The 24811-nt window shown below is 31.1% G+C and overlaps 1 protein-coding gene across 3 annotated transcripts in view; it reads right to left on the reverse strand.

Annotated features, from left to right (window-relative positions):
- The window catches only part of LOC123014409 (irregular chiasm C-roughest protein), a 126491-nt gene that overhangs the window by 10243 nt on the left and 91437 nt on the right, over window positions 1-24811 (reverse strand). For all 3 annotated transcript variants that reach the window (XM_044413507.1, XM_044413506.1, XM_044413508.1), the window contains exons 4-9: window positions 24366-24509; window positions 23981-24175; window positions 17168-17428; window positions 9740-10027; window positions 4841-4996; window positions 620-781 (exon numbers count right to left, since the gene is read on the reverse strand). In XM_044413507.1, coding sequence (XP_044269442.1) covers window positions 620-781; window positions 4841-4996; window positions 9740-10027; window positions 17168-17428; window positions 23981-24175; window positions 24366-24509 — 1206 coding nt within the window. The remainder of the gene's footprint in view (window positions 1-619; window positions 782-4840; window positions 4997-9739; window positions 10028-17167; window positions 17429-23980; window positions 24176-24365; window positions 24510-24811) is intronic.

Here is a 24811-nt window from a genome sequence, read left to right on the forward strand (position 1 = left end):
AACAAACTAACAAATTATAATCTACGCTGCAAATTTGTATTAAATATTTACTCCGATTTGGATTTGTTATTTCAGTTGCGTGTTCGTGGCGTAAACATTTTCGGATTTTTGTTTTAAAATATTTCATTCCAGCAATTTTCGTTGTTGAAATTTTAAGCTGCAGTTTAAAAAATTATTCGCATGGTTTCAATCAGTAAAAAACTTTATTCTTGACTTCAATTTTTTTCCATTTCGAACACTCAGAGACAGGTTTTGCTCTAATTTCAATTTGCAGTCCTACTTTCATTATTCAAATATGGCAATAGAGACTTTTTAAGATAATGATAATACGTATACCTTCTGGAGACATTTAATTAAAGCCAGTTCTTAACTTCAATACTCGCAATTTCGAATAAATTTTATACGGCACCACTCATAATTAAACTATGCCTTAGGGGTTTCCAGCATTTTGCAGCGTCGGCTAATTGAATGGATTTAATATATTCTATTTAGACTGATTTATGAGACTGATTTAATGCCGTTATATTTTCATATAATCGAAACGTCAAATTTAATTTAATTACAGCGAAAATCGATTTCACCTAATCATGAGTTTGCAAATGGCTGTTTCCGAACTTACCGTTAACGAAGAGTTGGATTGCATGTCGATCAGTTCCTCGATCATTTTCTACAGCTAGATAATACGCTCTCGAATCAGTCGCTGAAGCATCTTTGATGTGCAAAGTCGCTAAGTAGCAGTCTTCGCGATCTTCCTGGACCACCTCGTCTACCTTATAACGGCCTAAAAAAAAACAACAAATAGTTTTGGCATTCCATAAAAAAACTAGAAACACTTGTCTTGACTTGCAACCATGTAAATAATTATTAGCTTTCATTTGTAGAATTGTCATATCAAGAAACCAAAAGTAAAATTAATCTGTAACTGATATTTTTGATATTGTATAAAAGAATTACAGTTTCCAATAAGAGACGTTATTAAAAAATATTTAAACAAATATCATTGTTGAAGAAAATCCAATAATAGTATATTTACAACCTACTGGAAAATATTTTATTACTCAGAGGTGCAGCCTCGAGGTCAGATAAAGAAAGTAATGAAATTCTCACCAAAGTGTTATTTTATTCACAATCACGTTTAAATAATAAAATATCGGTTTTTCTAAGGAAGTTGATTCACCTGTCAAGTTTAATTTTTTTTCAAAGAAAACATTTTTAAGAAAATGTTTGTAAACAATGAAAATCAGGCTATTTGGCAAAATCTACTCCTCTTTGTTTAAAACAATTAAACAATTAAACTCACTAAAGCAGTGATTTGTGAAAAACTTTTATGAAAAAAAGCTGCAAAGGGTATATGCTGACACTAAAGAGTTAGCAGTGGAAACGTCCTCTAAAACCTCTAAAACCAATTGTCTTGAATCATTATACAGGGTTATCAATATTATTATAAAACTAAAAAAGTAGAGTATTCAATTTGTGGAAAAAATTATTTTTGTGAATACCGGTTCAAAAATACTCATTGTAAACCTTTTACTTTTCGTTTACAAAATTCTGAAGAATTTTATTAAATCATATTTTAAATTTTTATGCTGCTAAATAATTAACATTACAAGTACATTTTGGATATCGTTTTTTATTTTGGATTTATGAAAACAAGATTTCTCTTGAAGATTGTTGGTTTGAGTATTATGACATTATGAGCTATGACGTTCTCAAATCTCTTAACTAAACAGTAAATGACTTAATACTTTGCAGCATTCTTCCAATAACCGTAGGAACATATTGGATACTTAAATGAAATGACGGTTCGTAAAAGCAGAGTGTTCGTAGTTCAACCGGAAAATGAAGCTTTCTACAGCGTACACGAGAACTGTCTATAGAATAAATACAAGAAAACAACATAAAAATATAAAAGTTTTGGCAAATATTTGTTTTTCTACATAATTTCATCAATAATTGACAGTAAAGTAGACGAGAAGCCCGATGAGTTAAGATGTAAGAAATATAAAACTTCGAGAAATATTAAAAAAGTTTTTGCACATCATCTTCCCTGTAATATATTTATCAAAAAAGTTTGAAAGGGTTATCCAACTTTAAAAAAATTGTGCGTGTTATAAAAGTTTTATTCATTAGATACTGAAAAACACAGGCTTTATTCCTAGGCGCGTTACTCATATCGCAAATTATTTGTGGGTGTTACTTATCCTGAGTATTATCCCAATCGGAAATCCTCAAGGCAAATATTTCATTATTTGATTCGGATTTCCTGCAGTGTTCTCTGATTTATTAGGTAAAATTTCGAACAACGAACGTTCGATATCGTGTGTGGTTAGGACAATATGGTGTGCGATTTCACAATGCAGGTGTTGCGATAAAATTTCCTAAATTGTCCGCACACTCATAATATTCACCCCAAAGATATTCGGATCTGATGAAAACTCCTATTTTTAGAATGTCGCAAAGAAAACTCAAATAAAAAGTTGCCGACATTGTTTAAGAAATCACGTAATTTCTTGTTTGTCATCTGCTTATATTAAAAAGTTAAAGTGAAAAGACATAGATTCTACTTTCAGTGACATCCGATTTATTTTTTTATATAAACAGAAAAATATGTTGTAACATGAACCAAATTAAACTTTCAAAAATAAGCACTTAATATGAAATGTCAAGAGTCGCGCGCAAATGCCGAAAATTGCAAAACAGACACTGAAACTGATATTGCTTTAGTGGGAATTTATTTCACGTACGGGTCGTGAGCTAATTCTACATCAAGGATCAATTTGCAATAACCGTAACAAAGAACAAAGATTAAAATTCAAATACGTTGTAACTGTTGTTGAGCATTTCATTGAAACCTCTTTGAAAGTTAAACATATCATTATTAAACAAAAAGATATTTTAACTTTAGTTCTACAATTACACGATTCAATTACTACACTTAAAATGTAATTATTTAACATAGCAGGTCTCTGCGTATTCACTTAATTTAATATGAGACGAGTTGATGTCCCTTTTGAGTTGTTGATAACAGAAATGGGTGAAGCTAGTGACAAATTATATGGTATCCTGTTCCACATCAACCCACATTTCATATTAATCAATGAAAGGACTCTACGATGAATAGAAATGTGACCTAGAATAAATTAAAATTTACTTCATAGGTAAATGGAAAATGAGGTCATAGTGAAACCTAGATCAAGCTGTACAAAAGAGAGTTTTATTACGGAAAAACGTGAATAAAATCCAATCTTTATGAAACTTCAGGAATCTGTTGCAGAATTGTCTAGTTTTTTGGAAGCTTATTGAACTAAAGTGTGTGTAGACAACGACAAAAATGTCGAAGCAGAATTTGATCTGCGTGTAAGTGTTCAACAAAAGTTAATGCAATGACGTAGTTGCCATGCAAATAACATTTGATGGGCTAGAAACGATGGTAATTTTACACAAATTACTTCCCAACCAAGAGATGGAACGTCGTTTTCTATGATCTATAAAATTACTATTACTATAATGAATGTGATTAAAATGCATTATTTACTTTTTCTTACATGATCTAATATAGCACATTGTATCCTTAAAATGTTAATGTCAAGATTGTGAACATCCTGTATTTTAGTGATACATATTTATGTGAGAGCTAAATTCCTTTGTTGCTAAGATTACTGAAATGAAAGCACAGGTCTTTGAAGTTTTTCTGTCACAGCTGGTGTTTGTTTGTCATGATGTCTTAAAAGAACATTACCATAACCCTATAAAAAGGTTTTTCCAGAGTAGATCAGAAATCGACAAGAAGTTTGTAGTCAAGATTATTAGAAATCGTAAGGTTACGGTCTCCGTCAACAGACTCAAGGAAGCTTATAACGGATATCCACACTGCCAACGACGTCGGCAGTCATCAAGAAAATACCGGCAACCACTATCGCACAAGATCAAGCAGAAGCGTTCCTTTCCCAGACCTTAAACGAGTACGGAAGTGGGCCTTCCGTGATTATGAGAATCACTGGCGTCATTGCCTTTAATGCTTTGTATTACTGCTATAAAAGCTTTCTTTTCCAGAGAATGTTTTAAGCAAGATCAAATGTAAAAATATAAAACAGAAACTATTATTGCTGATGAACCAAATTTTAACTAAAAACTTCAATTATTGTGGTTGAGAAATAGCATTATTCATTAGAAAAATTGTAGGTAGTTTTTTAACCATGATTTGTTTCGAGGAATATTAAAAAAATGTATAGAAATCTGATAAGTTATGTCAAAGTTTTTGTATAGGCATTTCTTAGGTAGAATTGTGAGTTCGGAATTGCCCTGTGATATCTAAACAGGCTGAATCCGGTGTTATCTGATTCCAGAAATTCGTCCTCTTCATAAATATGACGCGTTCAACTTTGTCGGTGGTTTAGGGGCAAAGTTATAAAAGCATGTGTGGGATTACAGTGTATTTCCCACTTCTTAGGATCTAAACGACCTTCTATAACTTTATCTGCCGTTGATCGTCCCTCTTATTGCAGTTCGACTACGCTAACATTTCACATAACAGTACAAAATAATTTACTTAATTCTTGATTAAAAATTTATTATGTATGAGAGTTTCAAAAGACTTCAATTTTTAAATGAATATAGATAGATAACGCTCGGTTCATAAATGCAAAGTCAATATTTAAAGCTAATCTCCGGATATACTAATTTGGATGGATATGCAAGCCTTTGATGATAACTTTATTAGGTACTACGTGCTATAAAACTTACATTTTAAACAGACTTCCAAATGATATTTTATACGTGATTACAATGTTCTATATAGAGTTACGAAATAAAGCTTTATATCAGTGCTTTCTTTTCTTACCCATCTCCGACCCAGCTTCCAGGCGAAGCGATCCCCATTCCCAAGCAACTATTCGAGGCCTGGGATCGGCACAAACTACCATGCTAAGATCCGCAAGCTGGCCCTTCTCCACGAACACTTCTGGTGTCGCTGATTGTCGTAATACTTGAGGTGCGCCTAGAAACAGTTTGAACCAAAATTCATTTAAAGCTTGCTACGATCATGAAAATTAAGGGTTCTGGTACTATAATCTTAATTGTCGGATTACTGAAACATTTTAGGCAATATAAAGTGGTTATATCCAATCTAAATTCATCTAAAACCATTTGTAACAGCTTTGCAAGAATAACAGATTTGGGTATACAATGTTTTTATATGTTTTAGACGTTAAAACATTGTAGAAGTTTAAAAAACACAGGGTGATTTTAACAGTTTTGCAGAAATTTTAAGAGGTAATAGTAAAAAACAAAAGATGCCCTATCTGAATACAGTTTCTGGAATATCAACTGTCATCGACTATTAGTAATGTAAACTTTGGAAAAATTGGAAATTTCGTCTGTATTGCACTTTTTTGACGAATTTTATGATCCTGAAATTGAAGTTGCATTTTATATACTACAGAAACTATAAATATTTGGATAACGCAAGTTAAGCTATTTGCATTTTTTAGACATGTACTATTATTATTAAAATTAGCTTGTATGTGAATAAAAAAGCAAACACTGATTTCAATTGAAAGAAGAGATTGCATCTAAAAAGAGAAAATTAAATGAAAACAAATTAACAATTTGTCTAATAAATTTTTTTTTTAAGTACAATATGCAGTGTTGTTCAAATGCTATAAAAATAATTGTCTCAATACTTGTTTAAAAAGCATAAGGAGTTTTAATTATTGAAATATCTAGTAGTTTAAAGAAACAATTAATGAAACTAAAGATATTTTTAGCTTTTTATGAAAAAATACAACTTTGAACATTTAAATTTAAAGCTACGTTCTCTGTATTTTTTTTTTAATAATGTTGCTAAATATTGCGAAAACTCTTTTAAAAATGTAGCTTTCACTAATAAGATTATTCTCTGCGAATTACATATTATTATTACTTTTCTTAGAGTTTATTAAAATTATAGACCGGAAAAGTATTAATTGAGACAGCCAATAATAAAATGTTATAATAAAGTTTTAAGGCTGGTTTTAGTAACTGAGAAGCGATTTTTGGAAACATGTTACCTACCTACTTTGGCAACCATCAGACAGTTAAAATATAAGTAAAAAGTAAAATTTAATCGTACCAGAAATTAAGCATAGTAAGTTTTTTAGTACGTGTATGCTTTATCGGTGTGAAAAAATGGTGGATGCGCCGGACTAATAAGAATTTTTATTTTATGTAATATTGTAAAAGTATGTAATCCTAAATTTTAATATGCTTTTTGGTAACTTAATACCCTTTTTTAACTAATTAAAAATATAAATATTTTTTAGTTTTAGTTTTTTTTAATTAAATATTAAAATTATCTCCTTTATTATAATTGTTGTAAGTACATTTTAATTTGGTTTCCACTGAGTTGTGTACACAACGTTCTATATAAAGACATGTGTATAGTATTCAATACGTATACAAAGTATTTTGTAGTTTAGTGTTTTTTTTTACGAAATTTTTAAATCTCACACTGTCTGGACATTTCTTCAATAAAAATAAAATAACTTTTACTTAAAGGCTTGTACGTCATTGTTTTTTTTTTAATATACTGATACTCTTAGTAAATTAACTGTAAATTATTTTTCTACGACTCTAATATCAGTTTTTCCAGTATAATTTCAAAGAGAAAAGTAGCTAATTACCTACCTCAACTATCAAAATTACACTTGGAAAGATACACTTTCCTTTCTTGTAATACAAATAACTATTAGTTATTTTACTTAACTTTGGTTATTAGCAAATAGATTTTAAAATATTAAAACGTCAGCATTTAAAAATAAAAAATAGTTTAAAAAATCTTAGTTTGCTTTTAAATGATAAAATTTCTAATACATCGTAGAGTTAAACTAGAGGATGTAAACCAGTTAACGTGCGCGTAGTCTAAACTCAACATCTTAATCTCATATATTGTTAGTTCAACCACTTTAGCATTACAAAAAATTAATTAGAAACTCAAAGTTTTAACGGAGTTTTAGGATTCAATGGTAGGGCAAGTGTCATCATCCATTTTTAATGTACAAGAAAATTTCAGTTAGTATGTAAATTAGTTGTTCATAAGTCTGTTATTTCTATGCGGTAAATGCTTGATTAAGTTTCTGACCCTTAATCTATAATTTAAGAAGCAAAAACAAGAGATACTGCAGCTGTTTAAAGAAAAAGAAAAAAAAATAATTTGGTGGCAAGGTATATATTTTAAAAACATTGTCAAAATTACTCATTTATGATTTATAATTTTCAATTTTTAAATAATTTTGTAATTATTATCATCAGATGCTTCGTTGATGCAAATCTAGGTAGTTTAGTTCTAAACGTTATTCAGTAGTAACACTTTAAAACCGAATGATTCACTGACCAAAGCACTAAAAAGAAACTACAAATAAATGCTCCTCGACTTCGGGCGTTTCTTGTGATGTCGATGAATTTTGGCAACTTCATTGTTTTACAAATCCCACATGACGTATTAAATATTTGTTTATAAATCGTTGTTGCTTTCAGTTGTAGATTTTTGACGTCGTATAGACGTTTCAGAAATGAAAACAAATTTAATTTGAAACTGTAAATTGCTTTGTTCCATTTCCGATTGAAAACACTCGTAAATCTTGCAACAATACGTGTGGCCTTTATTATAAATTGCGGTTTGAATTATTATTCCTATAATATTGGTAGTACGAATTGCGAAGTGTTTATATTCCATTACGCGTCTGTAGGCTGACAAGAAACGTAATGTAGTGACAATGCGACGTGACAATAAGTAAAACACTAGTATCTTTCATCATTTTTCATAACGGCACTAAACATAAATATATAAACTTTGTGAGGCCTTATTGTTGGGAAGAAAATCGATTCTGGGTGGGAATACAATAGTATCATTTTAGTAATAAACTGATAAAATATGGAAGTTAGCGAATAGAGGATACACCGCGAATTTACACATTTGCACATCGATATCCAATTTAGGAATAAAGGTATTGAACAGAAAACCACGTATTGCCTGAATAAATTACCCGCCCACGGTCTCAACATATATACACAGTCTGGTTGCGCCTCCGCCTCTTTGCGGCAATAAAGACACGGAATATTCCTGGTGAATTGTGCCGATGTATGTTTGCTAATAGCGAAACAGAAAATAGAGAAATCAAATAAAAATCGAATCGTATGTTTCAAAATTTACTTTATTTTGCATAAGAAAATGTATCCCAATTTTCAAAGCTTTGAATCAGACTTTACAAACGACGGAATCTTTGATCAAAGCCATATCTTGTCTCAAATAGTTACTTTTTGATTTTTGCATTATTGTAAAATTGATCTTTCTTTCACAGTTTACATTAATTCAAATTGATAACAAATGTGACAGTTTTTGTGATTCTAGTTCCGTATGGTGGCACCAAAAATTTCCGTTGGGATTTTCCAGGCTTATATTTTAATTATCTGAGTATTTGCCGTTCTTGTCAGAATCCCGACGGAAAAAGAAATTGGTTGGCGTATAATTGAAATTCATCATGGAAAAGTCGCAAGACGAGTAAACTGGATGTTAGTAATCCCAACGTCTTCGTTTTAAAGTAAGTACTTGACGGTAATTACAGCCAAATAAAGGAGTGCTTGCTAGAAGATGTGTTTCAATCTTAAACAAGTTCAAGTAACTGACAATCTAGTTAAAATCGATCCGAGATTTGAACAGTTTCTCACACTTTCAGTCTGCGAAAGTATGTTTTATTGGACGTGTACACCAACAGCTGTCTTTCCGTTAATTGAGTTTAATTTGTTTGTTCTTTACCAAACTTTTGTACCACATTTAATTTGTTGAAGAAAATATAAAATGCCAGCACAAAATAAAGTGGCGACAGGATTTGAGATAATTGCTTTCACCTATCACATAAATGTATTTTTTTAAATAAAACCGCTTTTTAGAATATGACTTGGTTTTTAATTTACTTTTCCTGTTTTTTTATTTAAAACACAATGCATGTTTTCTTCTCATTTTGCATGTGTACTTAGATTACGCTGAATATACAGAATGGCCGGAAAGTCGTGCACCTCCTTGAAAAGGAGTAATTGGGTAGTCCCCCAGAGTACCGAAAAAATGTTTAAAAATTCTATCTGTCAAAAAATTTTGACATTTATTTTTTGTCATTTGACTTTTTTATTTCTATTTAAAGATATTGGTAATATTGTATGTGTTTTATAGTTATTTAGTAAAGGTATAAAAATTTTGCCAATAAAAGCCACAAATAACATTAGAGTTACAATTTAGGATACAGCTTCTTTGTTTCCTCTTCTAATAGCCTCTAGCAAAAAAACTTTGTAAATTATTTTTCTAACAGAAATAAATATAGTCAAAGTGCAAAATTTAAACTCTTATAACTTCGAATATTTTATAGATAGATTTTTTTTAAATATGTCTCTTGTTGTCTAGGACATCGCCCGATGATACAGTATCACAGAGGTGCGCGACTTTCCGGACATTCTTGTATTTGTTTTATTACAAAAAGGTAGATTTAATTTTAAAACTGTTTTGAGAAACATTAGTATCAAGAGAAAAAACTGGATTCAGATGATTTACTAAAACAAACTACTCGTAAAATACTCGTACTAGTCGTACTTACTGTATAGAAGTTGTCAAAAGACTATGTAAATACGATAGGTATATAAAAGCGTTAAAATAAAATTTTTATTGCATTTAAATATGTTTTAGTATTAACAGGATTACAAATTAATTACTTACCATGGACTTGCAAAATGATTGGCTCACTGAGTTCAGACCTTTCCTCCCCCTTAATAATGTTAGTAACTTTACACCTGTATTCCCCTTGGTAGTCGTAAGTGACATTGGCTATGTACAGTTTCGCATCCCTTCCCCTTTCTTCAACTCGATTGAAAGGTGTTGGCAATTTCTGCAACCACTTATATGTGGGTTGGGGATTTCCTTCTCCTAAACACTCGAATGTGGCTGGCGAAAATAATGTTACAGTCTTGACTCTTTCCCGTCCGATGCTGATGATTTTTGGAGGGTCTGCAACATCAAACAAAAAGCACGAAATAAAAACTCGCAGAGAGGTTTGCTGTCTCGCGTAATAATGCACCACAAAGGGAACAGATTAAAACCGCATTTACACACAAACGTCAAAATCAGTTAATATCGATTCGTGTAAGTGTTACATCAAGCGAAAGAGCGAGATGGAGGCAACACATCTTCTTGGCGCTCAGTTGTGGTTGCACATAATCTTATATGAATTAGGACAGCATCCGGCGAAGTTTGGAGATTAGTAAATCTGTAGTTCGGATGTAATTTGTTCGTTAATTAGGGAAGCTAATTTGATAAGTGCAAACGCCATGTTGGTTTAGGACCAACTGGATGTTCCATTTAAATCGCCGGAATCTACAGATGGTACCTGCCTTTGTTGTTTAGATGGTCACCTTAACTTCGCTTTGAGTGACTTAATAGACCCACAAGTACCCGTTTAGGTGCGTAACCTAATCTTCTTGACTTACTCTCAATTATGAAAGGATTCCTTTTATAAACATACAAAAACTAAAATATTATTCAAATTTAATTAAGACTAATATAAATTTATTAACGTGTAAATGTACAATCAGGTGTGCTTAAACTTTTTCAGAATAAATTTCGTTTTTGGAAATAAATACTACGTATGTATGAAACGTAATTTGTGTACATTGCATACATTAAAGAACAAACACAATGAAAATGTGAACAGTTTAACATTTGCTCTAAAATATTGCTGATGGTTGTAATTTGAATGCAGTTATACATTTTTTTTAGACAATTCGTGTAACTTTATAAAAAACTGTACAATTTATTAAACACAAAATAAACAACAATATTCCGGATTTTTCGTTTTCCTTACATGTTTAAAATAGACGTTTAAATAGATATTACGATTTAATTGGTTGTTTACCACGATGTTTTGATATTTACAATTCCATTCATATACACACCTACAAACGACTGAACAAATGTTATCAAGTGATTAATCACAACATTAAAACAAATAACTAACTATTTTGACTTTCTGTTAATTTAATAATAATTGCTTGATAAACAGTATATTCTGTTATGAAACGTAATCAATATATTTAACGAGTAACTAGCAAAATGTTTGAGAAAGATAAAGAGAAATGATAGGTACGAGTATAATTTAATGTTTCTATAAAACGATTTTTTGAAAAAAATCCACTTTTAAAAATGCCAAGAAAGAAAATTTCACATTTGTTACTCTCGAATAAAAAATACACGTATACAATAAATGTTTTTTTTCCAAATCAGATGTTAAAGTGTGCGTTGATCAACTAAAATCAAAAGGTCAGGTAATATTTTAACCGCAAAGGTGGATAATAGTGCATTATATTATAAGTGATAGAAATGCATCATTATACGCGAGTGAGAATTTTGACCAATGAGCTTGCTCACGAGTGGGACACTTCTCACGAGTTTCATAATGGCATTTCGATCACGTGTGATATACGACGTTTTATCTTACAGGTGCAACTATCCAAAAAATGAAGTTTCATTCAAGTAAAATATTCACCTATAAAAATATAATAGTAAATATAATATAATAGTCAGTAGTATCTCACTTGTGAGTACTTTATCTCACATGTGAATAATATTTGATTTCTATCACCGAAAACAATGGTCTACGGTAGCTCAAAAACTCAACTTATAAGATAAAGTATTTTTTTACAAATAAATGTCAAATAAAAGTCAAACCTGACACAATTAGTAATAATTTTTACAGTTTTTAATAATAAAATACACAAATGATATAGAAAAAACAAAATATTATACACGATGATAAAGATTGTTTATCAACTCTGAACTCGTGAACCAAAGTTTTTCACTTGTAGATAAACAGTTTCTTTATCGTCTTGTATGTATACTATCTATGATATGATAATAATTATAATTTGTTTATATTTTATAAATTGTTTATATCAAAATGTAATATTTTTTTTAATTAATGTTTATCTAAGAGTACATAATTGACTGCATAAAGTTATTAAAGTGTTATAAATATTGTCATATTCAGTTAATGGTTTTTCGTGCCTTGATGAAATGATTTGAAATTAATTGCAGCACACACTTTAAACAGCTTTTTTAATTCTGTTGCCCTCTGGGTTTCGTGTTGTAATTAAACTAAACAATAAAGAACATGTCATTTATATTCGCATTTCATTCACAATAAATTAAAACGTGTGCACGATATGTCAGAAATTGGATATTAGTGGCGTCGTTTTCACACAATCATAATAATGTTTCCCAGTTAGCTTGTTAATAGAATTTCCTTTTTCAATGCTTTTTGCCTAGTATTTCTTTTACGTTTATTTTATCTGACAGGAATAGATTTAAGCAATCCTTGTGTAAAAAGGTTTCCGTGAGGCATTTAGAATTCTTTTTTAGATGGTTTGGATTCATTCTTGATGCAAACGTTCCATTTCCCTTAAAAAATCCGTAAAAACCTCTATCTACATTGTAACAGAACAGATAAATGAGTCTGGAGGAAAAATCTATTGGAGTAATTATGAACGAAATTGTCGTGCATTTGTTTGTTGTGAAAATATGGCGAAAGCTGTGTTAATATTTGCATTGTTTTATCGCTGGACGTTAAAAGGACGTAAATTTTTTTAGGCTGAAGTTTTATGTGCGCGCTTTACGCCTCCGGTAATTAACACATTGACGCAAAAAGTTGAGGATGTCCTGCAATAAAGCGTTCAAAAGACATTATAATTTTTATTAAGCTCGAAATAGGGAAGATGGCGATAGATTCTGGAAAGGTCGTAGAGACGAAGCAATATAACTAGCTCAGCCTGTGTGTTTCATTATGAAATCCGTCGGCAACCGCGAAAGTATAGGTAGCAGATGTCACCTGTACAATCATCCAGAAACTTCGTGAACGAGGGTTGCTTCTAATTAGTTAAACAAACGTTTGGATGATCCTCTACATTCTTGTTAGCAAGATTAAACCTACAAGCAGGTGCCACGTACACATACAATGTTGTCCATGGAGCCATTGTGTGTCGTATTTTTATACCAACCTAATTAGGCTAATTAAACGGACACGACGGGGTGTTTCGAGAGCGAAATGGAAGGAGCATCGCGCCGTATTGACTTAGAGAAAAGGAAAAATAAAACTGTTGTTTCAACGCGGCTTTACAAACCAAACATGTGAGAGAAAGAGCTTTGTTGGCGTTGTTTTCGATTGTTTGGTTCGGAGATACCGCCGGCCTCGGTATGTGGAGTTAAGATGTTTACTTGTTGGGGAAGGTAAACAGCTAATGACAATTGCAAATATCCTATTTGCATACAAATTTCCGATAATAGGAAGACGCGGGTGCAGCAAATTATAGTCAATTTCAAAGTTAAATTGTTCGAAAACTATTAAACCGGGAAATGTAGTCGCATAACCATATAGATGCTTCCGAATTCACGCATCTACAAGTTTAAAACTGTGGATGCGAAAGTTTACTACGCTTCGAGTTAATAATATTTTCTTTTCTTCTAACATTTAAAATAATGAAAAACTACTGTTACATACATGTACACATGTACACATAAAAAGCATAAATTGCAAAAAGTGTATTCTGGAAATAAATCATTTTCTTAAAACAACTTACTTTTATATCTGATTATACATATTTTTGCAATTTACAATTATTTATACAAATAACATAAAGTGTTCATAAAGTTTTTCAATACAAAAATTCAACCTAAAACGATTTTTTCTAAAGAGTAGATTCTACACATTCTTACTTTGCTATTTTTTTAAATTTAATCCAGCTCTTGTTTACTAAATGCTAGTCTTAAGTACGCAGCAACAGCATGATGAAACTTACAAGGAAATGTTCTTTGCAGCAGTAGATTGTATGGTTTACCGACGACCATAAAACATGTCTTATGTTGACAACACTCTCTTATAAACTAAGCTGCTATAAATTAAAAAATGTAAAACGCTATTTTCATTTTAATAAGAAAAGTATACTTGTATAGACAAGAATGGAGAGAAACAATCTACTTAAAACTTCGTCTTATGTGTAACAATATAATCTATCCAACTTCAAACAACGTTTTCTTCAATCATAACTAAGTGTCTAGTTTGTTATTTGAGAGAAATCCTGCGTACGTGGTGCGTTCAAATTAAGTATAAAAAGGACAATTAGTATATATAACTTTTAATTAGTGCAAAAGTTTTAATAGGGTTTCGTTACTGTAATACAGAAAAGTATTAAAAACTACCTACTCTCATTACTGCTAAAAAGTAAACATGATTAAATTATGTAATAGTTGTAGAAAAATGTATAGTTTGAAATCAAATTTCCTAGATTTGATAGTCAAAAAACTTAAATTGCTTTTAGAAAGACATCTAAAACAATTTGCAATTTCGTAATTTTTATGTTATCAAAGAGAAACAGCAATAATAAGTTATAAACAAATAAAAACTTCTGTGTTTTTCGAAAAATAGAATATTTCATAGGACGTTTGTCAAAATTTAGTAAATTATACTCCAAACATTAATAAAGTTTTGTGAAGATGTGTTTTTCATAAAACTTCAACAACCCTATTGTGCAAAATCCTAAGTGGCATCAATTTCACATCATTTGAACCGTGGGATTAATCCCAAAGACTCATTTAGTGTAATTTTATTCATTGCCACATCTTTTATTAGTAGTAGACATTTTACACGACCCTTGTGTCACTTTAAAAGATAAAATAGAGATTAGGTCACTGTTTAACATTTTCTATGCAGTCGTCTTGCTTTTTATTTGTTGGAAAAGTTTTAACTGATAATAGCGCAACTCAAGTATTTAATCGTAATTTATTGAGAGTACGTTGACAGGAATCAAGATTAGTTAAATCATGAAAGTTTATTGTAGTTATAACCATTATTGCAGAAAAGCCATATTGAGCAGAAATTGGGAACGAGATAAGGAGACAGAATGGTTTAATGTCTCACAACTTAGGTAAATGAGGCACACTACTTGCATAGAGTACATTTAAGTGCGTTGTTTTTAGCGGAAGGCAAGACTATTAAGGTGCCCTCGTATCACTTCGCCCTACAACACCCTATATCAAATAAAACATTAATGTCTAAAGTGCAATGTAATTGTATAAAATATGGACACATTAAAATCCAACGGTCATCTAACTGTGCTGTAAATTAACATTTACGATCGGCTGTAATAAATAAACATGCACTCAAATTTTAATTTGTAGCAAGTACGCCAGTTACAGCAGTCAAAATTGCATAACTGTGTAATTACACTGCACTTATAAAAATTTTATCTCGTGGTCAAATTTTTGTTTTATCAGGTCTGCCAACAGTATACATTTTTTAAATCACTCCAATTATCGGTAAAAATCATTTTGAAAAACTATTTTTTTAGCGAAAATACCAGAGTTTCAAGCCACCAAAAATATGAGATGGCGGCTTTGCAGAATTGTTCATTTTCTATAACTTTTAAAATAAAGCAATTTTTTTTCTAGTACGTATAGAAAGAAGTAGTTGTAAAAATCGTATTATTTTGTTTAAAATATTATTCCTTTTAAAAAAAACTAAAACATGCTTTGTGTATATTTAATTAATCTTGAAATCAGGAAAAATCGAAACCTAGATTGCTTACACAATGCCAATTCGTCGAGTTCTAAACGGTAACCGAATTGATGAACTCCCTACAGTGCCATAAGATGTAATAGGATTGTAAAAATACTGAAACGCACAGACGGTACAACTTGACTTTTAAATTTTGTTAAATTTAATAAAGTCAATGGATTTATAAAGAGTAAAAAGTGTTAGACTCTATTCTAAAAGCTCAAAGGTTTTTTTGATTTTTTTTTCATTCAATGTTCAATATTCTATGACTCCGCTTAGAGAGAACTTTTGTAAATGCTCGATGGTCGTTGAAATAAATAACAGCTTTGTGTGTTTTTTGCTAAAACAGATGGACCATCGGAAGTTTTTAACTATTCCCTTGAGAAAGCGAATTCACCTGTTACACACAATTACTAATGCTTGGGTAGGTAACCTGTATTTTGTTTTTAATTTTGCCAAATGTTCACAACAAGCCATGTGTTAATAATTAATAATAAATAATAGGTCAATGAAAGGTTTAAATTAGTCAAAAACTGAAACATTGTTACTTAAATTTTATTATCTACAGAAATAAAAATATTTTTTAGCGTATCCACTAATTGTTAGTAATAAGAATTTTCCGTATCGGGTATTTAATATAAATGTAAAAATTTTCTGTTTAGGATTTTCTTGAAGTAATTTCTAAACTATACAAATTTCCACAAAAATTACTTAATATTTTATAATGTTTTTATGCGTAAATTGTTTAACAAGTTTTTTAGCCTACGTTTTGAAAAAAGTATGAAACTGTAAATAAATAAAAATATTTCATAGTTTTATTTAAAGATATGGTCATTACAAAAGATAAATTAATACCACAGTTTTCTCGCGAAATGAACTAACAAAACTGTGTACGGTAGAAATTTTACTAATAAAAGACGAATAAATCTAGCTTTTCGCATAATTATGTTAATTACACTTGTAAATTTGTAATGTAGGTATTCAGATATTTTACAAGCTTAAAATATGTATCTAAATAATCTGACGTGGAAAGCAATACTATCCCAGGGCACATTTGTCAGATGATATGTTATCCGCCAATCCAGAGGGCAACATATCACATCCCTTCGTTCGACACCTGCTACCAAAATCAGTTATTTTTCAAAATTGACATAGGCGTACGTATATCTATTATTAGCAAAGAACAAAAGCTTTAAAAATTGCCGCTTCTGATTGTATTTCCATTGACAGCTGCATTCATCTCGTTAACAAAAGTTGGAAACTGCGAGATAAATTTCGGAGAGATTAGCGAAACGGATTTAGAAATAATAAATTACAATTTTAATTAATTGACAAAACGCCAGAGGAATGCAGAGAGAGCATACATGAGAGTGGTTTCATTAAAAAGGAAATACAGCTAGCAGAGGGTTTTGGTAAATAAACCGGTCTAATAAATAACATTGCCAACAAAGGGAGATTTAAAAAAACGGTATTTGTTTTAATAAATAAACACGTAACTGACCCTTTTGATTATTGCAAATAGAGTTAAAACTTTGTAAAGGACTTACATTTGACGTCAACTTGGACCCTAATTGGTTGGGATTCTCCCGCTTTATTCCGGGCCTGACACGTATACAGGCCTGAATGTTGTCTAATGGCAGGACTAAATTGTAATAATTCTTGCAAGCTCGCAGGTTGACTTTGACCTTCTCGTCGCCACACAACAGCGGCTTTTGGATTCGCGCTGACGACACATCGGATGGCTACTGAGTCTTTCAAGTCTTCTATGTCAGTAGTAGGTATTCCCACTAGTCTGGTCTCTGGAACATCTGCAACAAGTCGACATCTTTCAAACTTTCAAAGTAACTAAACGCACACGTTCGTAGAAGATGCTTTATCGACAAATTTTCGATATTAAGTTTTCTTTGTAGTTTCACCCAACTTGAGATTTTCATGTCGTTTTCGTGTCTTTGTCGGAGAAAGTTTTTAGTAAATTTCGAAATGTAAAGTTTGGTTTCCTCAGAGATCAGAAAAACAAAATCTGAACCACATTCTCTTTTTTTATAAACACAAATAAGCTAGTCTAAAGAAAGCTTTACGTGGATTACTTATGTTTTCCATGTTTTAAGACAAATCCAAGATGTTTCAGGCCAATTAATTTAAAGAAAAAATAAAAAAAAACACACAGTCTGTTACAGTTTTTTATAATATTCAATTCTAGATGGGCGACAAAACCGAATAGCATTTATAATCACAATCGAATTGAGTTTTAATAATTTGTACTTATTATTTTTTTTAATAAATACTCGTGTATTACAGGAGTTAATATATTGCGAGAGGAATTAATTTGATTTTTTTTATTTAGATCTGATGCCCTTGAATTGGTATGAGAGGATAAAACATGGAATTCAAGTTTTATTCCTCACTGCGGAATGAATTCACTCCTGGGAAAGATATAACTACCCACACGCAAAACCGTATTCAAATAGATACACGCAATATTCATAAATATAACAATAATTTGAAAAAGATTTACGACTCAAAAATAAACTAATATTTTGCTCATGCATCTCATTTCTGGCCTAAATAGTTGTCAGTCAATAAACTCAAAGTGCATGTTAATCTAAATTTATGTACGGCATTCTTGTTTACGTTTTAACTTAATAACGGGAAATTTAAATATCCTTCAAGAATTTTTACTAAACTATAACTCAACTTAAGAGCCGCAAAAAGTTTCGACATAGTAGTTTCAAAGAAGACTTAGCGACGTTCTTATCACATCAGGAAGGAAATCCTGGACACTTTTTGGCGCATTTGTCGTTTAATTAAAACTTTTTAGTATCTACCTAGTGTATTTAGTTAGCTGTCGTGGATACTACCAACCTTAATTTGAAATGCGATAAACACTTTTTCAACTTTGACATCAAGCTTTCCTAAAGTGCTTACTTTGGCAGAATTTTTTGCCAGCAAATTATCTGTAGAAATATTTTAAGATGTGTAATAAAAACTGTACATAAAAATAAATTGAAAGTGGAATGTGTATGTCAACAAACACTTTAATGGTGGGCTTAAAAAACTAATTAATTAACTGTAATGAAGTTACACTTTAGAATTTGCATTTATTGCGAAATGTGTGCTAGTCTGGAGAATGTGCTCGAAGGGAGCGAATATTGTGTAAATAAAGCAGTGTTTTAAAGCAGAACAATAGCGACTGATTTGGACAAGATAAATTAAAATCCTTTGAATTGGATGTTTGTTTTCGATGAGTTTCTTTACTATTTCCTCCGCCGCATTTGACAGCGAAATTCCGGGCAATCTTTGATTTATTACATCGGAATTTATGTAAATGTGTTTATCACAAATATAAACGGAACTTGTTACTTATTCAGTCAATTCGCATGCCATAAATTAACCGAAAAAATTCATTATTGGCGTGCCTCATCGAAGCGCCAATTTCCACTACGAATCGGAAAATAATTTCGAAAAACAAGCAATTTAAATTCAAAGTAGTTTTTTGATTGATGAAATACTTTTTGCGTTGGGGTGTCGCCTAATCCGGACAGCACCCTTGTCAACGTGTGGCATATTAATCCAGTTTATTCCCTAGTCTCTCCGCCTACGTTATTATTTGTTCAGTGTGTAGAAATTCACGGCTCCGGGTCTCGCATCAATAAATACAATGCCGGAACATTTGTACCGTCAAGAGAGACATCTGTTGATGATGTACCGGATTGTTCCTCAGATTCGTCTTTGTGCAAAATCGGTAACTGAAACTCCTGCCGCCCCCTCAGCTGTCCCTGACTTTGATTTCCGTTATCGCTGTTTACATCGAAGACCACAAAGGACGCGATAAAAACAGATCCGTGGGATAGCCGACCATATTTCCTTCTAAACGTAAATGGATTTATATCAGACATCTACGCTGCCTCATACCGAATGTTTGTCACACAACTGCCTAACACTAATTCAATAAAACCCAATGAACTTGCCTAGCGGCTTTGAAATGAACAATTTACGGGTTAAAGGAGTTATTTCATCATTTCTCACTAAATCAAAAAATTTACCCTTCCGAGTATAGGGAGATTTATATAATTATATCAAGTCATTTTTTCCAGGAAACAATAAAAACATAAGCTACAAAATGTAAGTCCCAAGAAATTTTAAATTATGATAAGAATTACACGAAACTACAATATTGAAGACGTGCTCATGGCACATAGTAATCACTAATCATTAATCAACGGTGGTGGTGCAAAATTTAGATTTATTTTATTTTTATTTTTATTTAATTTACTAGTGGAGAAACTAGTAACTTAACAACCATTAAAATAAAAATGAGGCTGTAGTAACAAAAACAAATTTTGACTACTGGTAATACGTGACTCCTTCATGAAAATACGGAAAATTTCATAATTCCGTATGAAACTCTCTAATCTGAAAATTAAATCCTGCCGAGTGGGGCATGTAATCAGGAATTACCACGTTGATGTTTACATAAAAATTTTCTCCGTTATTTTAAAAAATCAAATAAGCGAGTATTTGATGTTACTGGGCGAAAAATAAACCGCCTGGATGCAGTATAAAATAAATGATTCAAAGGGAGTTAAATAAGAAATGAGGTGAATAATACCGGTGTTAGTAAAATCAGTAGTAGAAAGGCATAAAATTCAAATTGTGTCTTTACGGATACAAATTTAATGGTTAGGATCTCTCAAATCTCTCTAACTACCGTAATATTGCAAGCTCGCTGCTTTCGCGACTTTGCTTTTAAATTGCTAGTTAGTTGTACAACACAGTTTCAAAGCTTTGCATCACAGTTTCATTTTAAAATAAAATCCTATTCAAAGACTTCAAATATTTTAATATATGTCATTACGCCTACTCCAAATATTCACAGGAGGAAAGTATTGAATAAATTATGAAAAGATATTTTGCAAGAACATATGTCATTTTTATTTTGCTGACTTTATTTCCGTTGCCACATGGGGTCACTGATAAAATAAACGGATGTGAAGATTTTCCTGGTCCTTCTTTAAAATCGGAGTTTGGGTGATTTGTCTGTGTATCACAAAACCGATTCTATATCAACAAATTTAATATTTCAAATGTGGGGTTTTGAGTGATTGAAATTTATTGCAATAGTTATTGAATTTATAGGTAAACAAATTTGAAAATATATTCTCAACCGTTTATCTAAGCAATAACATTTTTTATTAAAAAAATATCGCTCGTGTTCTCTATCCCAGCTAAAAAGTTGCCCTTTTCGATATGTATAAAATGTGTAATTATCCACGCTTTGACTTGGTTGAGTGAGTTTAAATGTGTAGGTGTTTCCAAAATCGTAAACGAGGATACCGAATAAAAATCAACGAAAAGTAAATTGAGTAAAAAACTCCATTCATTTGGAAAGCTGAAATATGTTATCCACGTTTACCAAATGATTAACTATTGGTGTTTCAGGGAATTTGATAAAACGTTACCTAATTTGATGTTACGGTTTAAATGAGATAAATGATACTTCAAATTTTAGGATTATAACTATTCCATTCCATTCCATTCACATTGAAAATGCAAACCAATGGCATGATATAGTGCTCTGCATTTTATAAACTGCAAATTCTGTAAAAATTAATTCAATTCAAAATTTAAAAGAAAGAATTTGAGTTGTAATATTAAGTGAAATACTAGTTATTTATTCCCTCATTTATTTTTAAGTTAATACAGAATAGTAGATTAATTAACTAATTACGCTCAAATAAGTGTTTATAAATATAGTTTGAATGCAGTTAGGTGTAATCGAAAACTATGGTTCGTTGAAAGCCTTGTTGGAGTTGGTAATTGTTATTGAAAGGCACGTAATGGAGTATTGACATTTATATTTTTTAGTTAACATGAGTAAAGTATAGGGAGTAATGAAAAACACGCAAAATACAAATTAATAAAAAATTGTGTGGTAGAATTAAAACAACCAGACAAACAATATTTAATTGACATGCTCTGTTTTTATTGTATTTGTGTAATTTCAGTTTTTATGTCTGCCAAATATTTTATCTTTAAATGTAGTAATTTTCCGGCTTTCTTTAGTCCACATTTAATTTATTATGGAATTGAGCTGGCAGCTTTCTTCAGTCTCTGCACGCTCGGTTATGATTTGCTAATATACTAAATTGTTCTCAGTTGTGGTTGTGATATCTGAAATATTGAAATAGGGAAATGTTTGCGTGTTCACGTTGGGATTATTTCTGTAAACGATCTGAATCCATCGATTGAAATGTTTTTTATGCATGACCTGTTTTCTATAATGCTCCGATTTTGAGGATAATTCAATCTCCAGTGCTTTCTCTACTCTCATTTGCAAATGTACAAGATTGAGCCTTGGTGTTTGGTTTGTTTTATGCGAATTTTATTGCGAAGCTTTATATTCATCCTCTTGTATGTACATTTATTATGATTAAACAAGTCAAACAAACAAAAATCCTGGTTGAACAAGTCCGAGCTACGCATACTTCAAATATTTGCCTAATTAAATGAAAGAGTTACCCACAAATATCTATACATTTTGTTCCGCTTTACTCACAACAATTGTAATCATGAAAAGCACTTTGGTGAAGTTATTATTCATAATTACTGAAAGTTGGGTACCTATCTAACTCTGGAATTTAAATAACCAAAACTAGACTAAATTAATGAAGATTACGTCCACTCTGTCTACAAGAAAAATCAAATAGCCATAACAATTTATCAAAAACTAATCTACGAAATTGAAATATTACAAAAATTGGGTTTATTTAAGAAAAAAACATTTCAGAGGTAGCTTTCGACAAGACATTAATCTTTGCATGAACCAATTATGGCTCATTCTGCAAACCGAGATAAATCACTCATGATTCGCAAATTACGGATCAAATTAGAGATTAGTTTGGGTGTAATTACTTAGTGATAGCATTAAATATAATCAAAATACAAGTCCAAAGAGTATTCGTCAAAACATAAATCTTCCTTCGAGTCATGTACAAAAAAGCAATTCCATTTCAATGGAAATCTGCAGCTCACTTTTTTCAAGTTTAGCATTTACTTCAACTCATATCAGCAAAAGCACACTCACATTCTTACAACGTTTACATCACAACATTAAAACGATGCGATTTGTTTGAATCATATTGACTAATTTCATATTTTCATATTGACTAATTTCAGAAGTAGTCGCTGAAAGCTAATTCTTTATCTGAACAGTCTTTAAAGTCTTGACATAATTAGGGCCTTTCAATCAGGTACTATTCAGCTACAAGCAAATTCAGTTCGCGTATAGCTAACGATCTCAAAGCTTTTAAATTATAATTAGAACAAAAAGTACATTCAAACGTCAAACATCTTACAAGAGAAATTAAAAGCAGGAAGGTTCGAATGACTCTTAAAAAGCGGAGAGTGGGCTTAATTTCGTGGGTTTGAAAGCACAGTGTGCCCCTCCTGCCAAATTTTTTGATTTGTTTTTACATAATCAAATATTAATTTTAATTAAACAAAAGTTCAAAGATTCATAAATATAAAAAAATAAGATTTGCTTCGCACTGTAGTTGAGTCTTTAAATTCTACTAGATGAATGCTAAAGTTTAAATCTGCTTTTTCGAGAATATTAAGTGTAATAATTCTAATTAAATTTGCTAATTTAAAAAGTTAATTAATTAATATTTAATTAATATTTCTGGTAAAAACAGTTTTATTCGTTATTAACTTTCTCCAGAATTATTGTTATTTCCATTAAACAATATGATATTTTAATTTATGCAGTAAACTGTGTGGTTGGAAATTTATAAAACGAAATTAATGAAATTACAATTTAACAGAAAAGGTTTTTTTTCAAATAAATTAAAGCCAATGTTACAAATAACATAATATTGAAAGTTTGTATAATTCGAGGTTTAAAAATAATTAAAATTTTAAACGGGTGTAATAATTCAACTTGGAAATCGATTTAACAATTACAAATAGTCATTAGATTTGTTGGCTTAATTTTTTTGGTTTAAAACTTAAAACCAATTTAATTAAACAAAAAATTTTTAAAAAGGGTTATTTGGACAAAAAATAAATTAATAAAAAGTTTCCTTGAAACAGGTCAAAATTTTGTCTTTTGCGGTTGGATTTGTTGATTAGGTTCTTTTTATTTATTCATTGTTGAACATAACATTTAACCGCATGGAAGCATAGACACACGTTTCTTATATATTTTAGGATATCATGAGTAATTGATTTAATCGAAAAGCATTTTTTTTATATTAGTTAAAAATAAATATTTTATGCTTAGTGGATAACTCCTGCAGAGACCCAAACATAAATCTCTATTTGCCTGAGAAGCTAAAAGGGTTATTCCTTGTAATACTTACACATTACGTCTAATCTAACTTCTATGCTGCTCGACTTGGTTGAGTATGATTCATGCACCGCAACACATCTGAGAGTTTTTCCGTGATTTTCTTTGGAGATGGTGAGTTCAAGTACCGATAGTGCCAACCATGTCCTAGGGTTATCCAGCTCCGTGGTGTTGGTCTGTTGCTTCGTCGGCGTAATTTCATGCTGATCTGTAAATAAACACTTGCGTTCATGAACGAGCTCAGACCCCAGCCCATTTGTTTGCAAATTGGTTCGGCTAATTATTTGAAACCGACTTCTTGGCACAATATCTAATCAAGATCGGCTTGCCGGAAAACACAAACGATCAGTGTAACAATAAAAACTATTAACCTTTACTCTTTATAATTTAAGACTTACCCAAAAACCACTTAAGTACAGGTGGTGGGTTTCCGTAGTGCGATACGCATTTAATGACGGCCACTTCACCGTGGAGAGCGGTCAAGTTGTGACCGGGGAGGACTTGCGTGCCATTGTATTCTATTCGGGGCCGTTGTGGCGGAACTGCAACAAAACGTTAACGTTATAGGCTCCTTATTTATCTTAATATCCGGCAGGAAGTTATTTCAAGTTACTGATATGATATGTAATATCATATCATAGCATTGTGTGTGGTTTATCATCACCTTTTTTTAATTAGGAGTACATACACGTGTATAGTAAAGTACATTATCCAAATCGAATTCTTCGGTTGCATTTGTAGAGATACAAAGTTGCAGTAAGTGCATTTTATTTGTTTCTCATAAAATTATACGAGCTTTGTTGTTCTAATGCCGCTGATGCATTTTCATGGCTTACAAGTCACA

This window comes from Tribolium madens, unplaced genomic scaffold (assembly GCF_015345945.1).
Source record: "Tribolium madens isolate multiple individuals breed KSU strain unplaced genomic scaffold, Tmad_KSU_1.1 Scaffold_97;HRSCAF=244;Tcas5.2_LG3a, whole genome shotgun sequence".
Classification (NCBI taxonomy): Eukaryota; Metazoa; Arthropoda; class Insecta; order Coleoptera; family Tenebrionidae; genus Tribolium; species Tribolium madens.